General features: G+C 36.3%; 1 protein-coding gene and 1 long non-coding RNA gene across 2 annotated transcripts; both read right to left on the reverse strand.

Annotated features, from left to right (window-relative positions):
• Positions 1 to 474: 474 nt before the first annotated feature.
• LOC115720581 (rapid alkalinization factor) lies at positions 475 to 1,206 on the reverse strand. Its single transcript, XM_030649724.2, has one exon. It carries the CDS (start codon positions 1,019 to 1,021, stop codon positions 668 to 670), a length of 354 nt encoding a protein of 117 aa, XP_030505584.1. The 5' UTR covers positions 1,022 to 1,206; the 3' UTR covers positions 475 to 667.
• An 11,875-nt stretch (positions 1,207 to 13,081) lies between these two features.
• LOC133035096 (uncharacterized) lies at positions 13,082 to 16,603 on the reverse strand. Its single transcript, XR_009686372.1, has 3 exons — positions 16,432 to 16,603; positions 15,766 to 15,832; positions 13,082 to 14,823 (listed from the first exon to the last, which is right to left on the reverse strand). It is a non-coding gene; the product is annotated as an uncharacterized LOC133035096 (long non-coding RNA).
• Positions 16,604 to 17,023: the final 420 nt, after the last annotated feature.

The following is a 17,023-nucleotide window of genomic DNA, read 5'->3' on the forward strand; positions in this document are numbered from 1 at the left end:
AATGCTTTTACTCCCAGAAGGATTTTTGAAAAAAGAACCAAGAGAAAAAACTTAACACAATAAAGTACACGAAAGAAAAAGACCCAGATGAGAGAAAAACAGCAAAAAAAAAAAAAAAAAAATCAAAAAATCAAAATTAAACATAAAAAAAAAAATGAGATTTATTGAATTTCACCGTATAGAAGTAATCACTTTTCCATATACAATCCTAACACGAATAATTTCCCCCAAAGAAGAGAAAGGTAATCCCATTTTCACCATACCCAAACAAAACACTGAAATCTGATCTCACGATTTTCTTTTATTGTGTTTTTGAAGTAACATGTACTTATATAGAACCAAGCCTCAGATCTTTCCTCCTAAACCTAAAAAAATAAACTTTTGTTTTCACGAAGAAATTTCTACATCTTAACTCATATAACACCAAGAAAAACAAAATAAAATAAATACGAGAAAAAAGAAATCACAATAAGCTTTTACAGAAAATTCGAAATATTAACTATAAGAGTATTTGCATGAACAATAACAACAATGCCCCCTCCCCCATTAACACTCTCCTCTTTCTTTTTTCGTTTGTTAAAGTATAACAATCAAACCCATTTCCATAACCCAAAAAGAAAAAAAATAATTATTAATTTTTTTTTTGTTGAAATAAAGAGAAAGAGAATTAACTCCTGCACCTCGAAATGGAGGAGCATTGACGGTTGTAAGGATTGGATTGCGCCCCAGGCTTGCAATTGTAGTATGAAGCTCCACGGCGAGAGCAAGGGACAGTGTTCCTCTGCAGCGCACCGTAGCTGACGTACTTTTTGGTGGCTAAGATGCGCCTGTTGCTCTCCGAGTCCAACTCAAACTCCTCTTCCTCAGCTAAGCACTCGGCTATTGACCCATCGCAGCCTCCCTTCGATCGAACCCACCCGATGAATTCGCCTCCTCCGCCGGCTTCAACAGTAGCCGACAAGCTCACCACCATTATTAAGGCGCAGATCACGATGATACCCACTGACCAAAACCTCGCCATTGTTATCGAGATTGATGACCTTTTGTTTACTTTTATTTTTTCTTTCTCTTTCGTCTTTGAATTTCTTCAGACTTGAAATTGAAAAAGCCTTCTCTCTTTCGTGTTCTTCTTTCTTCTCTTCAGCTCTCTTTCTCTCTCTCTCCTCTTTCTCTTACTGGACAAGACAACTAAGACAAACAGCTATGGTTTGAGGACTTATAAGTGGTATGGGCTAACAAAATGACATGGGTTTTGCAACTTATTTACGTGATTGCCACTACTACTCTTGATGGGGTTTACTTTGACATTTAAAAAAATCAATATGGGCAACCACTAACTTATTGAGTTAATTCTTTTATAAAAATTGTTATATTACTTTAAAGCTTATGTTAATATTCAAATGACTTTGATTTAGTCATTTATCATGTGAAACATAAATGTAACCAGCTAATTCTGTAACGGGGTGATTATTTTTTTTTTTGTGGGGAATTTTAGAATAATATTGTTTGACCAATTGTGAATGTGATTGCTTTGATGTATGATAGTTGAAACTTGAAAAACTTGAGAGGTGTTATTTAGTCATAGAGTTGTTGGTGGTGCTCAACACCTTGCTTGCTACAACTTTTATTTTGGATTTTTTTTTCTTTTTAATTAATCTATTTTGTCCATGGATGAGTGGAGTTAGTAGTTGTTTGAATGCAATTTTATATATACATATATAATATACAAATCGCTATTTATAATATTACTAAACTTTGTAAATGAAAAACTACTAGTTTCAATTATTGAAGAATCTCAAAAGAGTGATTTCAACGATAATATAATTGAATGGCTGCTTTGCCTGACAACATAAAAAAAATTGAATGGCTGCTTAAGATTTTCTTTAATTACTTACTTTTAGGAAATAATGGAGATGAGACAGGCTCTACTCTTAGCTAATGGCAATTTCGTAAATAGTTAAAAACCCATGTGCAAATTGACAATTCGACCTACAAACTATTTACATGGGGTTGACTGATATTGTTATTTTGTATATATTTTTGCACAAAAATAGTAGAGAGGCAATAATATTTAAAGCAAATTAATTAATAAATAAATAAAAAGAGGAGCAAAGACGGCATCTAGGGTTAGCACAAATTCCCATTTGTCTATGTCCATCCAAGAATCTGTTAACCGTAACACGTTTTCTAAATCTCTATTCCAAATTTTAGTGAACTTTAATAATATATAGTTCACTCTCTCTTCAAGAGCTGCCGTCACCGTTAACTAAACTGTTGTCATCTTAACTCTCGATTTTGTTTTTAACGTTACCGTTAACTACACCACTTTATTAATTGTTTCTGTTTATTTATACAGTAGCACATATTTTTTTTTTCTCGCTAAGAGACTATTAATTTTTTGTTTTTTTTTATGTAAGCAGTATTTTAACCATTAATTAATAGCTTGTAGTTTAAAAATTTTGTATAACATCTCCTTTTTTTCATCTCTCTCTCACCACTAAACTAGTTTGAGTGGCTTAACGGCTTAACGCAAGACAATATTACAATATCTATTTCTTTTTTCTTTTCTTTATTTTTTGAAACTCATATGTGCTGTGAAGATAGTTTATTAATTAATGCACAAATATAAATTTACATTGGTTTTGTTAATAAATTATACTTTTGGTAAGTCACAATTCCATTCTTTTATCACTTGAGGCTAGCTCAAGTGGCCATAGGTGGGTGGGTGTGTTTTGGAAGTCCTCGGTTCGAGTCTCAGGTAAAACATGATTGTAATATATAAACGCTCATATCAAAAAAAAAAAAAAATCATTCTTTTGATCCCAATCAAATTTTTGAGTAGGGTAGAATGCTTTTTGTTTTTTTTTTCTTTTGAAAATAGTATTCAGCATTTCTAAACTTTTTCTTTTCATTTTGAAATTAACTTATTTAATATGTAGTACAATAATTAGGGGTGTTAAAAAAATTACAAACCGCCCTATGAAAATAAATTACTCAAATCAAATTGAATAAACTGACAAAAAATAAAACCTAAAATAACTTAATAAAAATTCAAACTATCCAATAAATATATTAAGTGAAAAATTATTCTTGTTATCCATGTTTCTAGATGAGAAACACGTGATATTTTAGAGGAGTATTTCATCCGCGTAATGCTTGGCCCAAGCCTTCAAATATGCAAAGATGGAGCCCATTTGGCCTTCTAGAAGAAGGAGCAAGTGGCATCCTCTCGACAGGCAATGAAGTATATCTAGACGGGAAGCCCAAGAGGTGCTTCCAAAAGGCCTTATAGGGTGACGTGGCTGCTCTCTGATGCCTGGGCCTACCAAATCAGATATTATCCCCTATGTTAGGATATAGTAGTGTGTGTAACGCAAGGAGATATATATCCCTTTGTCCAACGATGTTCCTATGACATTCTTGTCTACTGTAGCTGCACACACGTGTGACACCTGTCTAGATCGCACAAGCTCTCCTTTGTACGGACACTTCCGCCCCACGAGCCAAAATTCTGTTGTGAGCTTCAAAGTCATGTATTTAATGTATTTATCCCAATAGTAGGCCCATTTTTGCACAGAAACCCTAGCGGGTTGCGGATATGCCTGGACTCGAATCTAAGCCTATATAAAACCCTTTATGCCTTCATGAAAGGGGGACAGATAGAAACATACTGAGAGATCTCTTTTAATCTTTCTTCTTCATTAAGAGAAACCTAGAGGAAAAATACTACAGCAAGAACTAGGGTTCTCAAAGTTGTAAAACTTCATATGTAATAAATTTAAAGCCTTAAAGGCAAATGCATTGACTCATGGACTAGGGTTTAGTAACACCTAAACCACGTAAAAATCTCCTTCTCATTCACTTAGTCGTTTGTTTAACATATTAAAGCTCTTAAATATTTAGTTTCCAAACATCTCGGTAAATATTTTGGTGCTTTCATTGAGAACTGTAGAAAGACACAAAGCTACCTAGCATTTATAAGAATGGTGGCTACTAGGAAAATCGTTATCGAGAAACCTCTTCCCTCAGGCTAGGATGTCTCCATGGACGACGCTAATCCACCCTCTCCAAAGCACGCTGAGTCGAGCCATGTGAGGGACGGAGAAGTGTTTGAAACTGATGGCTGAACGGCTAAAACAAACAAACGACGAGAAAAATCTGTTGAGAAAAACCCTGAAGAAGAGGAAGAAGAGGAAGAGGAAGAAGAAGATGATGGTGAAATTAAAGATGACTACTATAAAGATGGATACTACTATGAACAGGATACATGATTCGAGTATTCGACAAGTTAGCTGAAACTCAACAAAAGTTGGCATGTCAAGAAGAGTTCTCTCGTTGAATGGAGAAAATGATGGCTTGCCTCCGAGCAAAACTTGGTGACCTAGAACAAGATTTCGAAGAGGATGTTTCGAAGGAACCTGTCAACAAAGAAAATAGGGCAAACCCTGTCGACGTTGGATCCTCAGCTCCTATAAAGGACAAGGGAAAAGCGAATGTAGGCGAACTTCAAACTAAACCTTCCCTATTGCCTCCCAAGAAAATGTGAACACAGCCATCCAGCCCTTACACACGCAGAAGGCCACCAACGCCTCCAGGCTGGGATGCCCTTATGCTCCACAAGGCAATATTGTGCCAATCAAAAGGCTTGGTACAAAAGTATTGAAGCCTAAGGGAAGAAAAAATTGCGCTAGTGATTTTGTTAACCAGGATAATGGGGTGGAAGAAGTTTTTCTGAAAATAGCTAGTCTACTATAGACCTTTAGAGATGTCTTGACGCCAAGTATGAAATGGTGAAAAGGGAGAAGGTGAGACCCTGAGGGAACGATCTCCAAAATCATCTAAATAATAAGGTTCACATATGTGATCTCCCGGATAGTGACACCAAAAGGTTGAAAGAATAGATTGTTGCTCTAACAAAGTTGGTTCGGAAGCAAAGTGGAGCCATCATAGACTCAAAATATGAACACCCAAAACCGTATGCCAAACGGATCATTAAGGCTTCATTGCCAAAAAAATTCAAGATGCCACAAATAGAGCTGTATGATGGCCAGACAGACCCCCAGAACCCATTTGTTCAAGTACAACAGAATGATGCAAGTGGCAAAAGTAAGTGATGATGCAAAATGCCTTTGTTTCTCGCTGACATTGACGAAGTCTGTTAAGGACCAGTGGAAGGGACTAATTCCCGAATCAATTCACAGTTGGAAAGAGTTGCAATTCGCCTTCTAAGAGCAATTTATAGTTGCTAGAGACTACGCTATGGAGGTCGGGTCCTTGAACTACCTTAAACAACAATAAGGTGAAAGCCTAAAGAACTTCATTTAGCAAATGATGGAAGCAGCTACGAAGATGAAAGTTAGCAATGACATTCAATTTGTAGCCCTCCAATCTGGACTAACAGTTAGCCCCTTCTTATGGAGCGAAATGCAAAGAAAAATGGTCGAAACTCTATCTGAATTCATGTCTAAGGCATAAGGAATTATGCGATTGGAAGATGCTTATTTACAAGCCTTTAGAATCTCTCCAGCACCGACTCCACCTGTAGCATGGCCAAGTTTTACTCCACAAGTTCCAGTTCTAGTAGTCACACTTTTGGGAACTCATTACTCTCCGGTTGTCTATGGAGTCGCTACCTCTGGGAACGCACCTATTCAAACCCATTTCTTTGAGTATGAAGCGGCACAAAGTAGATGCATTATCGCCCCCAAACAATTGAAGCAACAAGCAGATGTTTCAAAATCAAATGTGAGTCATTCTTAAAATAAAAGAGGCATGAAGAATCAGAATTGGAGCAAGGCTCCAAAGAAACCAAGGAAGGAATACAAACCTAAATACTCCAAGTATACAAGTCTTATTAAAACTCGAGAAAATGTTTTCAAAGCAACATGCAATATGGTCGACTACCGGAAGCCTCCGAGGATGCCTCAAGGAGGGAAACACAAAAGAGATCAAAGTAAAGAGTGTGAATATCACGGTGATGTGGGACACACCGCCAATGAGTGCACTTGAAAGATGAAATTGAAACGCTAGTCAGTGCTGAACACCTGGGTTAGTGGATTCGGATCCTAATAATTTGTCCCAAACAGGGGGTAGTTCACAGAAAGCTACTTGCTTCAGAAAAATAAGGAATTGTAAATCCCCCTTAGGGGGTAGGTCTCCCTCAAGCTCCTAGAACACAACTTCTAGCTTTACCCGCTCTGCCAGCACATGCTGCAGTAACGGTCCTTGTTCCAGGTTCAAGGAACCCATATCCACCAGGTTTGGCTCTGCCACCCATTGATGGACATGTTGCCACTATTTTTGGAGGACCGCACATTGCAGGAAGCATTCGAAACTCCTAAAAGAGGTATTTGAAGGAGTTGGATCATGAAAGGGAGATGTCCGCCTTGGTACAATCACCAGTACAGTGCCCAAGAATGATGAACCTTCCTATCACTTTTACCGAAGAGGATGCCAGGCACGTATATTTTCTCCACAATAACCCTCTAGTAATTGAAGCCCAAATTGCCAGTTTTTAGAGTAGTAAGGACAATGGAAGCTCTATCAACATTTTGTTCAAATTCACTTTTTAGGTAATTGGATTAACTGAGACTAATTTGTCATCTTGCCCAATACAACTACAAGGGTTTAACAGAGATTCTTTGATGCCAATGGGGAAAATCCAACTTCCAAACATGTTATCTGAAATTTTAACCACCTGACATGGCATGTCCACGTAAGCCAAGACCAAGTACACATGAAATACAACCTTGCCAATAGCAGAACAAAGTCTCCTTACAAGATATGACAAAATCGTCAAGCAACAAGTGAAAAGAGTTAAGCGAGCCGTCAAGGAGTTGTACCACCATGCCAGCCAAGGGGAGCATATAGGCCAGCCAGAATGCGCTTATATGGCCAGCCAAGCTTAGGCACAAACTGGTCAGCCAAAAGGTGACTTTCAGACTAAGGAAAGGTCTGTTCGGCCAAGGAAGCCTAACCTCTGCAAGGAAAAGGTGTACAAAGGCTAGCCTCCACCTACAAAGGCTGGCCTCCACCTACAAAGGCTGGCCTCCACCTATAAAGACTGGCCATCACCAAGGTTGGCCATAACTAAGGCTAGCCATCACAAAGGCTAGCCATCACCTACTAAGGCTAGCCAACACATACAAAGACCTGGTCAACTCTTGACAAAGTTGGAAGGAACATGACCTACTAGACTCTGGCAGGAACATGGCCGACCATACCTTAATGTGCAAGAATTGTATGGTCGGCCAGCCTTTGGCCTGACAAGTTTTGATGTGTAACTCTCATTTGTGGACAACAAGTCAAGCAACGGTTTGGGCATTGAAAGCCCACAAAAATATAGAGAAAATATCTATTTTCAAGGGACAATTCAGTCATTTGAATTTTATTACTTAATTATGTAAATAATGGCTTCATTTACCTATTTCTAAGGGATATTAAGCATGTAAGCTCTACTATATAAAGAGCATTAGCCTAATTCTAACACCCTAGGTCATTAAACCTCTAAGCTCCCTACACTCTCAACTCTAAGTCTAAAAACCCTAACTCTCTCTTCTCCTCTCTTCTACACGCCCCAAGGTCTCTCTCTCTCTCTCTCTCTCTCTCTCTCTCTCTCTCTCTCTCTCTCTCTCTCTCTCTCTCTCATTAGAGATTTACCTATTGATTCATACATTGTAATCTTAAGAGAGCTACTTAATTCCACAATAATTGTGGTCTGCGTAGTATTATCTTTGGTATCAATATAACCAAAAGGGGAGTAGGTAATTACCCGCTAGCTAAGGGGGCCGAATCTCTATAAAATCTCGTGTCTTATTTACTTCTATGTTCTTATTATGTAACATGTGGCAAGAATCAGCATTAAATATGACTCCGCTATCGGTTGGCCAAATTTTGAGGTCAACAGTTTATTGATTTTATTGAGAGCGAGTTGTCAATTAATCTGATCAAACACTATGGTTAACACAAAGAGAACTTCGACTACAACCTTAGCCTCATTGGGTCTTCCTTAAGACCCTATGGCGGCTGGTCTTAATGTTCATGTTCCAGCCACAACTTGAATCTCCATGAACCTGACAAATGCAGCCACACCTGCCACCATGGCAAGCACCACGAACCTGGCCACCACAATTGCCCAGGTTGACACCACCATTCTAGTTGGTCTCAATGGTCAACCTCTGCCACCTAGGGAAGACCCTCCACTAGCACCTCGAACTGAAGAATGGTCAATATGGAGCAACCCCCGGGCACCATAACTAGATCTGGTCCGATATTGTGCTGGAGAGACGGGGCTAGGAATTGGCGAGCTAACCATCAGCGAGCCCCATATATACTTGGGAGAAATATGTGTTGGATCTTAAATGTATTTCCTTAACATAGAGACATGAAATACATTGTGTATTGTTGACAAAGCTATGGACAAGGCTAAATAGTAATCTACCAATATTACCTTTTAAGAATCTAAAAAGGCCTTGTAAATCTAGGACATAGCTTGCCCTTTTCCAAAAATGCTTAATTTCTTTCATTGGAGATACATGTAGGAAGACATGATCACCTACCTGAAATTCCATATCATTGTGTTTTAGATCTCCATAACTTTTTTGCATGTTCTTAGAAGCAAGCATTCTGGCCTTGATCTTCCCTATAGCCTCACTGGTCCGTTAAACGTATTCTGAGCCTATGCATTTTCTTTCTCCAGTTTCATCCCAGTGAATTGAAGATCTATATTTTCTGCCATACAACATCTCATCGAGAGCCATCCCTATTGTACTCTGATAGCTATTGTTGTATGAAAACCCTATCAATGGTAGATAGTTACTCCAAGAGCCTTCAAAATCCATCACATAGGCTTATAACATATCCTCTAGTATCTAAATTATCCTTTTAGGCTGACCATCTGTCTGAGGATGGAAAGTTGTACTGAACTTCAGCTTTGTACCCATGTCTCATTAGATACTTACACAAAACTTGGAAGTGAACTTCAAATCCTATCCAAAACAATGGACTTTGGAGTCCCATGAAGTCGTACTATTTATTTTACATATAGTTCTACATACTGATATACTGAATACGTTGTTTTCACAAGCAGAAAGTGTGCTGACTTGGTAAACTGATCCACAACTACTCATATGGAATCAAACATACCTGTGATTCTAGGTAATCTAACCCCAACATCCATGGTGACATCCTCCTATTTCCACTCATGAAGTGTCAAAGGCTATAACAAACCTATAGGTCTTTGATGTTCAGTCTTAATCTGTTGACAAGTCAAACATATGGTCTCATATTCCACCACACCCTTTTTCATACCACACCACCAATAAAAGGGTTTTAAATCTTGGTACATCTTGGTGGTACCGGAATGTAATGAATAGGGAGTGGTATGAGATTCATCAAGAAATTCCTTTTTAAGTTTAGCATTACTCGGAACATAAACTCAAGATTTTTAAAGTAACATTTTGTTACTCGGCACTGAGAAATCTTTAGCTTTACCAGCTAAGACTTCTTCTCCTTGAATTTTCACCAATTTTGGATCCACTAGCTGAGCACTTCTAATTCTTTCTAACAAGTCTGATTGAAGTTTTGAATTGTAAGTCTGACAACCACAAACTCAATACTTGATTTGACCATATCCACTGCTAATAGAGGGGAACTCATAGCCATTTTGAAAACTTGCCCGAGTCTTTTCCTACTTAGGGCATCCGCCACTACATTGGCCTTCTGGAGATGATAGAGAATTTCACAATCATAGGGTCCGTTTGGCACAGTTTTTTAAAAAGGTAAAAGCTGCTTTTTGATAAAGCTAGGATAAAAATGTGTTTGGTAAATAGTCAAAAAACAGCTTTTCGAAGAATTTTTTGAGAAACTATAGCTAAAAGCAGAAGCTGCTCCAACCCAACTTTTAGAAAAAAGCTACTTTGTTTAAAAGACTATAATAATTTCTTTTTGTACTAAAATCATATTTACTTATTTATTACATATTAAAAAAATTAAAAGAAATTAAATAAACTAATTATAATAAAATAAATAATTATTTTTTTGAAGAAAAAATAAATAATTATTAAATCTCTTATTTTTTTTAAACAAAAAATAATTTATATTTTATTTTATTATTAACAAACAACATCAACTTAAAATTTTTCTTAAAAACTTGAGTTTCTAATTTTTTTTAAATATGATAAAACATAATAAGAAATATTACAAATTATTTTTATCAAATGCATATAAATTTATATTTTAAAGAAGATTAAAAATATATAAAAAAAAATAAAATATTATATAAAATAAGTTTTACATATTTATGATTATAATAAACTAGATTACAACATTATCATTATCATTATAATAGATCTTAACAACTCACGATACTTTGAAATTTATAATTTACCAAACACTCAGCTTAGCTTTTTTCCACAGTTTTGCTACAGCTGCTTTTTCTCACAGTACAGCTACAGCTGCTTTTTCTCACAGCACAGTTGTGCCAAACTGGCCCATAGTCTTTAACTAACTCCAATTACAGCCTCTATCTCATATTTAAATCTTTATGAGTAAATAAAAATTTAAGGCCCTTGTGATCTGTGTAGATTTCACACTTTTCTCCGTAGATATAGTGTTGCCAAATCTTCAAAGCAAAGACCACTGCAGCAAGTTCCAAGTCATGAGTTGGGTATCAATGTTCATACTCCTTCAACTGATGAGAGGCATAAGCAATAACTCTATCAGCTTGCATCAGAACACACCCCAGACCTTGTCAGGATGCATCAAAAGACCACGAACTTTTCTAATGGGAAAGCTAACACAGGAATCGTAATCAATCATTGCTTCAACTCTCGAAAACTTATTTCACACTTGAATGTCCATATAAACTGCTACTTCTTCTTAGTTAACTCAGTTAAGGGCGTTGAAATCCTAGAAAAGCTTTCTACGAATCGGCGGTAATAACCAGCTAAACCTAGAAAACTTCTGACTTTAGTAACTGTATTCGGTCTTGGCCAATCCTTGGCAGATTCAATCTTCCCCAAATCAACCATGATTCTATCTTTACTAATAATGTGCCCTAAGAAGGACACTTGGGATAACCAAAATTCACACATCTTAAATTTAACATAAAGCTTATGTTCTCATAGTCGTTATAAAACAATTTATAGATGTTGCTCATGCTCTACTTCTGATTGAGAGTACACAAGGATGTCATCGATAAATACTATGATACATATATCTAGAAAATCCTTGAATACTATATTCATCAAATCCATAAAAGTTTTTAGAGCATTAGTTAGTCCAAAAGATATAACAAGGAATTCATAGCAGCCATACCTAGTATGAAAGGCAGTATTTGGAATGTCCTCTTGGATTCTCAACTGATGATTGCCCGAGCGAAGATCAATCTTAGGATAGATTGTCTTCCCTGAAGTTGAACAAACAAATCATCGATCCTAATTAGAGGGTACTTGTTCTTAATTGTCAACTTGTTCAGTTCCCGATAGTCAATACACATACGAAGTGATCCATTTTTCTTTTTAAAAAATAACACCGGAGCTCCCTAGGGTGACACACTGAGTCGGGAAAACTCTAAGTCAACCATCCCCTGAAGTTGTATCTTTAATTTCCTGAGTTCAGCAGGAACCATTCTACAAGGTGGAAACTGGCTTTGCTCCAGGTGCTAAGTCAATGAGAAAATCAATTTCTCGGTGCAATGGTAACCCTGGAAGTTCTTCTGTAAATATGTTAGGTTATTTTTAGTATTAATTTTAGATTAAGTTTAGTATATTTTTAATTAAGTTTTAATCATGTTTGGAGCATTTTTACGCTTGTTATCTTTTATTTTTGCAGATTTAAAATAGAAGAAGATTAGAAAAATATCAGAGAAAAAGATGGGAAAAAAGATAAAAATATCATGATATTTAAAATAGAGAGAACTGTGCAAGAAAATAATGCTGAAACTTCAAGCCTGAATTCGACTATCTTCTGATTAGATTTTGGAAAAAGTCAAAACATGAAAGTTCTAGATCTCTCTTTTATCTTTCTAGAACATCTTGAATCGTTCAATTCCGAGCAATATCGAGAGAGTTATGACTAAAATACTATCAGTCGACGCAGCAGAAAAAAATATCTCGTTTGAGGTTTCCCAAAAATTTAAATTCGAATTAGAATTTAAACATGTGCGTTTTTTCCATCTTTTTAGGCCTTCAATGCCTATATAAAGGGAAGAAGGGAGTTGATTTCAGCAAGCAATTTCAGAGAGAAAAAAAGTGAGAGTTCAGATACAGAGTAGAGAGATCAACTGCAATACTGGAGACATACTGCTCAGGGTTTTCAGCATTCTTCTTTTCTTCTCTTCTCTATTTTTCATCTCTTTTCTATCAGTTAATATGTGTATTTATGCTTCAATGAACATGTGTAGCTAAACACTTTAATTAGGGTTAGATGGATATTGTTTAACATTGTTTATGGTTTAATATGATTAATTTTCCCCCTAATTTCTATGTATTCTATTTTATTTGTGCTTAATTACTTTTAATTGCCTGATCACCAATTATCTGTCTATGAGTTTGATGCGAGATCTGAGAAGTGAGTGTCAAATATGCTATAGTAAAATAGAACTGAATTTCGATATAGGACGAGAGTACCTATATGGTTTAGATAGCTTATAAGGTTTTTTATGCTTAATGCCTGTTGCATGTTAAATTTATCACGAGAGTAGAAAGTTTACATGTAATTGAGATTTATATATCTGAGAAGACTATAAATTACCTTAGTAAACCTGCTATTGCATAGAAATTAACATTAGGAAAATAATCATATTAGGCCATATTCAATAGAAACAATTGAAGTCGAAGCCCTAGTTTTTATTAACTTTCAATTTTCTTGTATAATTGTTTCTTACTAGTTTCTTATTCTTAATTCTTTCTTTATTTTTTATTTAACCAAATAGAAGTAAAAGTTTAATTTTAACGTACTTAACTACACTCCCTGTGGGATCGACCTCACTCCTAGTGAGTCTACTACTTTAAACGATACGTACACTTGCGTGTGCAAAAATATCGCAACAAAATACATCTAAGAACTCTTGTACCACCTTAATGTCCTTAGGTCGGACTGACTCTGGTTGGGTGGTATCCAACACTACTGCTAAAAACCCTACGCATCCTTCATGCAACAAGTCTTTAGCCTTCAACATTAAGATTATTGGAATTCAAGAGCCTTTAACTGACCCCAAAAATACAAATAGTTCTTCACCCTCAAGTTGAAAGGTTACCATCTTCCACTTACAATTAATACTAGCAGCGTACTTGGACAAGAAATTCATTCCAAGTATAATATCAAACTCTGCTATACTCAATTCCACTAGGTAAGCACTCAACTCCCTATCCTCAATCCTAATCAGCGTAGACCTAATCCACATTTTAAAGATAACTAATTCTTTGCCATGCATCAGGGTTCCAAACCCTATATCATAATTGCCACATAACCTATCCAACTTATCATTTACTTTGGCTGCCACATAGGAATGTATGGCTCCAGAATCAAACAATACAGAGTAAAAAAAGTTGTTGACTAAAAGCTAACTTGTCACCACTAAAGGGCTAGATTTAGCATTGACTTGAGTAAGGGTAAACACCCTAGCTAGAGCGGGTTTGCCTCTATTTTCTACTCTTCTTTCTTTAACTTTAGGCAATCTCTTTTATAATGTCCAGGTATACCGCACTGGAAACATGCTTGGTGCTTACACTCACCCAAATAATGCTTCTTACAACTAGCGCATTCCAGGTAAGTGTAACAGCTCTCAGAACCACCCTGTTGATTACCATGGCCTTAGTTTTCTCAGAACTTCTTATTTTGACTCGAGCCACCGAACACAAATGGAACTTTCCTCTTTTGATCAGTGGTTAAGTCGCTACCACCTACTGAAACCAGAGGTAGGAGAAGTAGTGGCCTCACCAACACTTTGTGTCCCAGGGACTCCTAAATCCATTCTATTGTGCCCTCAGCTTATGGTGCCTTCTCTACCATAGCATCATAAGTAATCGTGTCATCAGTGGTAATCATCAAATCATGTTTGATTTCATGTTCAATCCCGCTAAATACTTTTCCCTCTTGTTGAAATTGATTAGCATAATTCTCGAGGCTAATCAAGGCAATCTACTAAACTGGGTCATGTACTCTGTAACCGACATATTGACTCCTCAAGCCAACTAGGTGAATTATTTCGTTTTTGTACTATGAAGTGCTTCATTATAGTACTTAGCGTTAAACAAATCTTGGCACTCTTTCCAGGTAATTTTAGTAATGTCACGAGTAAGGGACACTATATCCCACCACACCAGGGCATCCTCTTGGAATTGAAAGGTGGCACAGGTCACCTGATTTTTGCCAGTGACACCCAGTATTCTGTTGATAACTGTTAACCATTGCTCGACTTTCATAGCATCTGGACCTCCCAAAAAGACTGGAGGTGCTTGCTTACAAAACTTTTCATATAATGGTTCCATACAATTACCAACAACAACCTACTCCACTTGCACAACAGGAGCAAGAGCTATTTGCACCTCAGGAGCATGCATCACAGAAGCACCCTTCTGCCTTAGGCATCAGATTTCTTCGTCTTGATCATTAATTTTGCCTTGAATTTCTACAAACCTCTACTCCCAATTCTAGGCAGCCTATGGTGGGTTAACGTTATTCGACCATTAGCTACACCTCTTCGACCTCTGCCTCGACCATGAACATTAGGGGGAATATGAACTCCCTAACCACCACTTGATCGGATCAAATTTCCTTGGCTTCTCGTGTTTTTCCTAGCATCCATTCTATTGAACTAGCCTGCAAAATCATAAGTTAGCCTGGTCAGACCGCAATCAAGGTTAAAATCTAATTACCGCTTACTTGGGAATTTAAAAAATGTGCATATTCAGCTATCGGGCTACTAACATGCTTCCTAACAAACTTTTCTTATTTCATATTGATAACCCAATCTACTAAATCATTTAAAAGCTTACTAAATCGTAAGTTGAGCTTATCTCTAATGATGATTGTACATATCGTGACGATCTTTGAAAGATAACATGGCGGCTTTGATACCAAAGTGTCCTATTATAGGCACATTATCATGATTTTAAATTACTTTGCGCTCCATTGTTAATCAAAGAGTTTACCAAAAACATGAATAATTAAAAGTTTCTTAATTAAACTTAATTTTAAATATATAAGTACTAAACGCATTTCGGGATCTTGTTTACAAAGTTACATTAGTGTTCAAAATACAGTTACAAAAGTTGTTGTCTAGCGACTATCAAAATAAAACTTGTTGTCCCGTATATCTAAACACTCTAGGTTTAACTGCCTTCATATGTACAATCTTTATCTAGCCTGGCCTCACTTTTGTTCAGCCTTTGCTTTGCCTTTACCTACACATGTAAATAATATCTGTGAGTCTACAAACTCAGTAAGAAAAGCATGAACATAAACTGGACTATAACCAAGTGCCATACACCCAATCACAATCCTATTATGCGTCCAACACGTACTAGGTCTAGTATGTTCGTTCGATAGTATGATTGACCGCAATATTAACTTATACTTGGTACTCTAATCGTTATCGATGTGATAGCGTCAATCCGTAGTTTGCCAAATATATATTTGTCGGTATTCATTGCAACTCTACGTACACTAATATTGCTCTTATTGATATGATATCTACTAGGCAATCATAAAACATGTAAGCTAAATATATAAATATGGATGCAACTATTATACTAATCTTACCTTAATTCTGATTTCAGGTGTGTCGGTCAGCTTGAGTGGAAACAGTTGCTTGAAGATTTAGAGGCCTCTAAGTCACAACATATAAAAACTGGTAAGTGACTTGTTAAATCACTTTTCGAGAACATAAACTCAAAGCTAAAACTTTCTCTATCGATTGATAGCGTGACAATACCCTAAACATCGATAAAAGGCAGATTAATGAAACTTGGGGAAAAATACTCCAAAAAATAGCAAGTTGTATCTTAAAAAACGACGGACTATTTTTCCTGGGTCCCTGCCTGCTAAAAATGATAGACCACGATTTGTCGTTTTCTATTACAAATTTTCCAAAATTCTCTTTCTCAACACAAAAGCCCAAAAACTTTTATAAACCTCCAGAATACATATTTCAGCCATAACTAACTTAATTCAACCAATAAATTCATCATCAAAGCTCAGAATCAGTTTCTACCATTCAAGGACCAAGTTTGAGCTTAAAAGTTCAAACTTTGTCCAAACTCATTAATAGGCAATAAAACCCACTTAAAACAACACAAACAACTTAGAATTAGCATCAGGATTAACCCTAAACACTTTAAGCTCATGTAGAAACTAAACTCCCAAAACTACAAGAAAAACCTAGCTTTTTCACTTAGAAAACAAAGAGAAAAAGGAGTAGAAGCTTACCTTGGGTTATTCTTTTACTAACTACTCAAATTCTTGCTACAAGCACTCAATATTTTGGTCTGAATTAGAAGAGAAAAACTGATTTTCTCTTTGGTTCTATAGTGGCCAAAGGTGAAAAGTAAGAGAATGAGATAGGTTTTGATTTTTCTTATCGTTGGATAAGTATAACTTATCTAATTTAATTCACCTTATGATGTAATTGATAAACTTAGGAATTACCAAACACTCCCTTTAAAATTAAATAATAACAATGGAGAGTAAAATGATAATTTTACTTTTACTTAACCATAAAGTAATCCAAATAATCTTAGAGTAAAATAGTCTAAAATTACAATCCTGAATACTCTTGACATTTCAATGTCTAACTATCATATGCCCCGCTACTTCTAAAATACTACACTGTATCTAATAGGGGTGAGCATAAAATCTGAAAAACTGAAAAAAAAACCGTTCAAACCGACTTACCGAACACCATTGGAACCGAAACCGACAAAACCGAAAATCGAAAAAACCGTTAACGGTTTAAACCGCCATTGAACGATCGATTTTTTTTTTGTAATAAACCGACCGAAAAAACTGAAACCGACCGTTA

The sequence above is a fragment of the Cannabis sativa genome, chromosome 2 (genome assembly GCF_029168945.1).
Source record: "Cannabis sativa cultivar Pink pepper isolate KNU-18-1 chromosome 2, ASM2916894v1, whole genome shotgun sequence".
In the NCBI taxonomy this organism is placed as follows: Eukaryota; Viridiplantae; Streptophyta; class Magnoliopsida; order Rosales; family Cannabaceae; genus Cannabis; species Cannabis sativa.

What these genes read in the sequence shown, in the direction of transcription:
- LOC115720581 (XM_030649724.2), bottom strand. Translation starts at nt 1,021, where the DNA reads ATGGCGAGGTTTTGGTCAGTGGGTATCATCGTGATCTGCGCCTTAATA.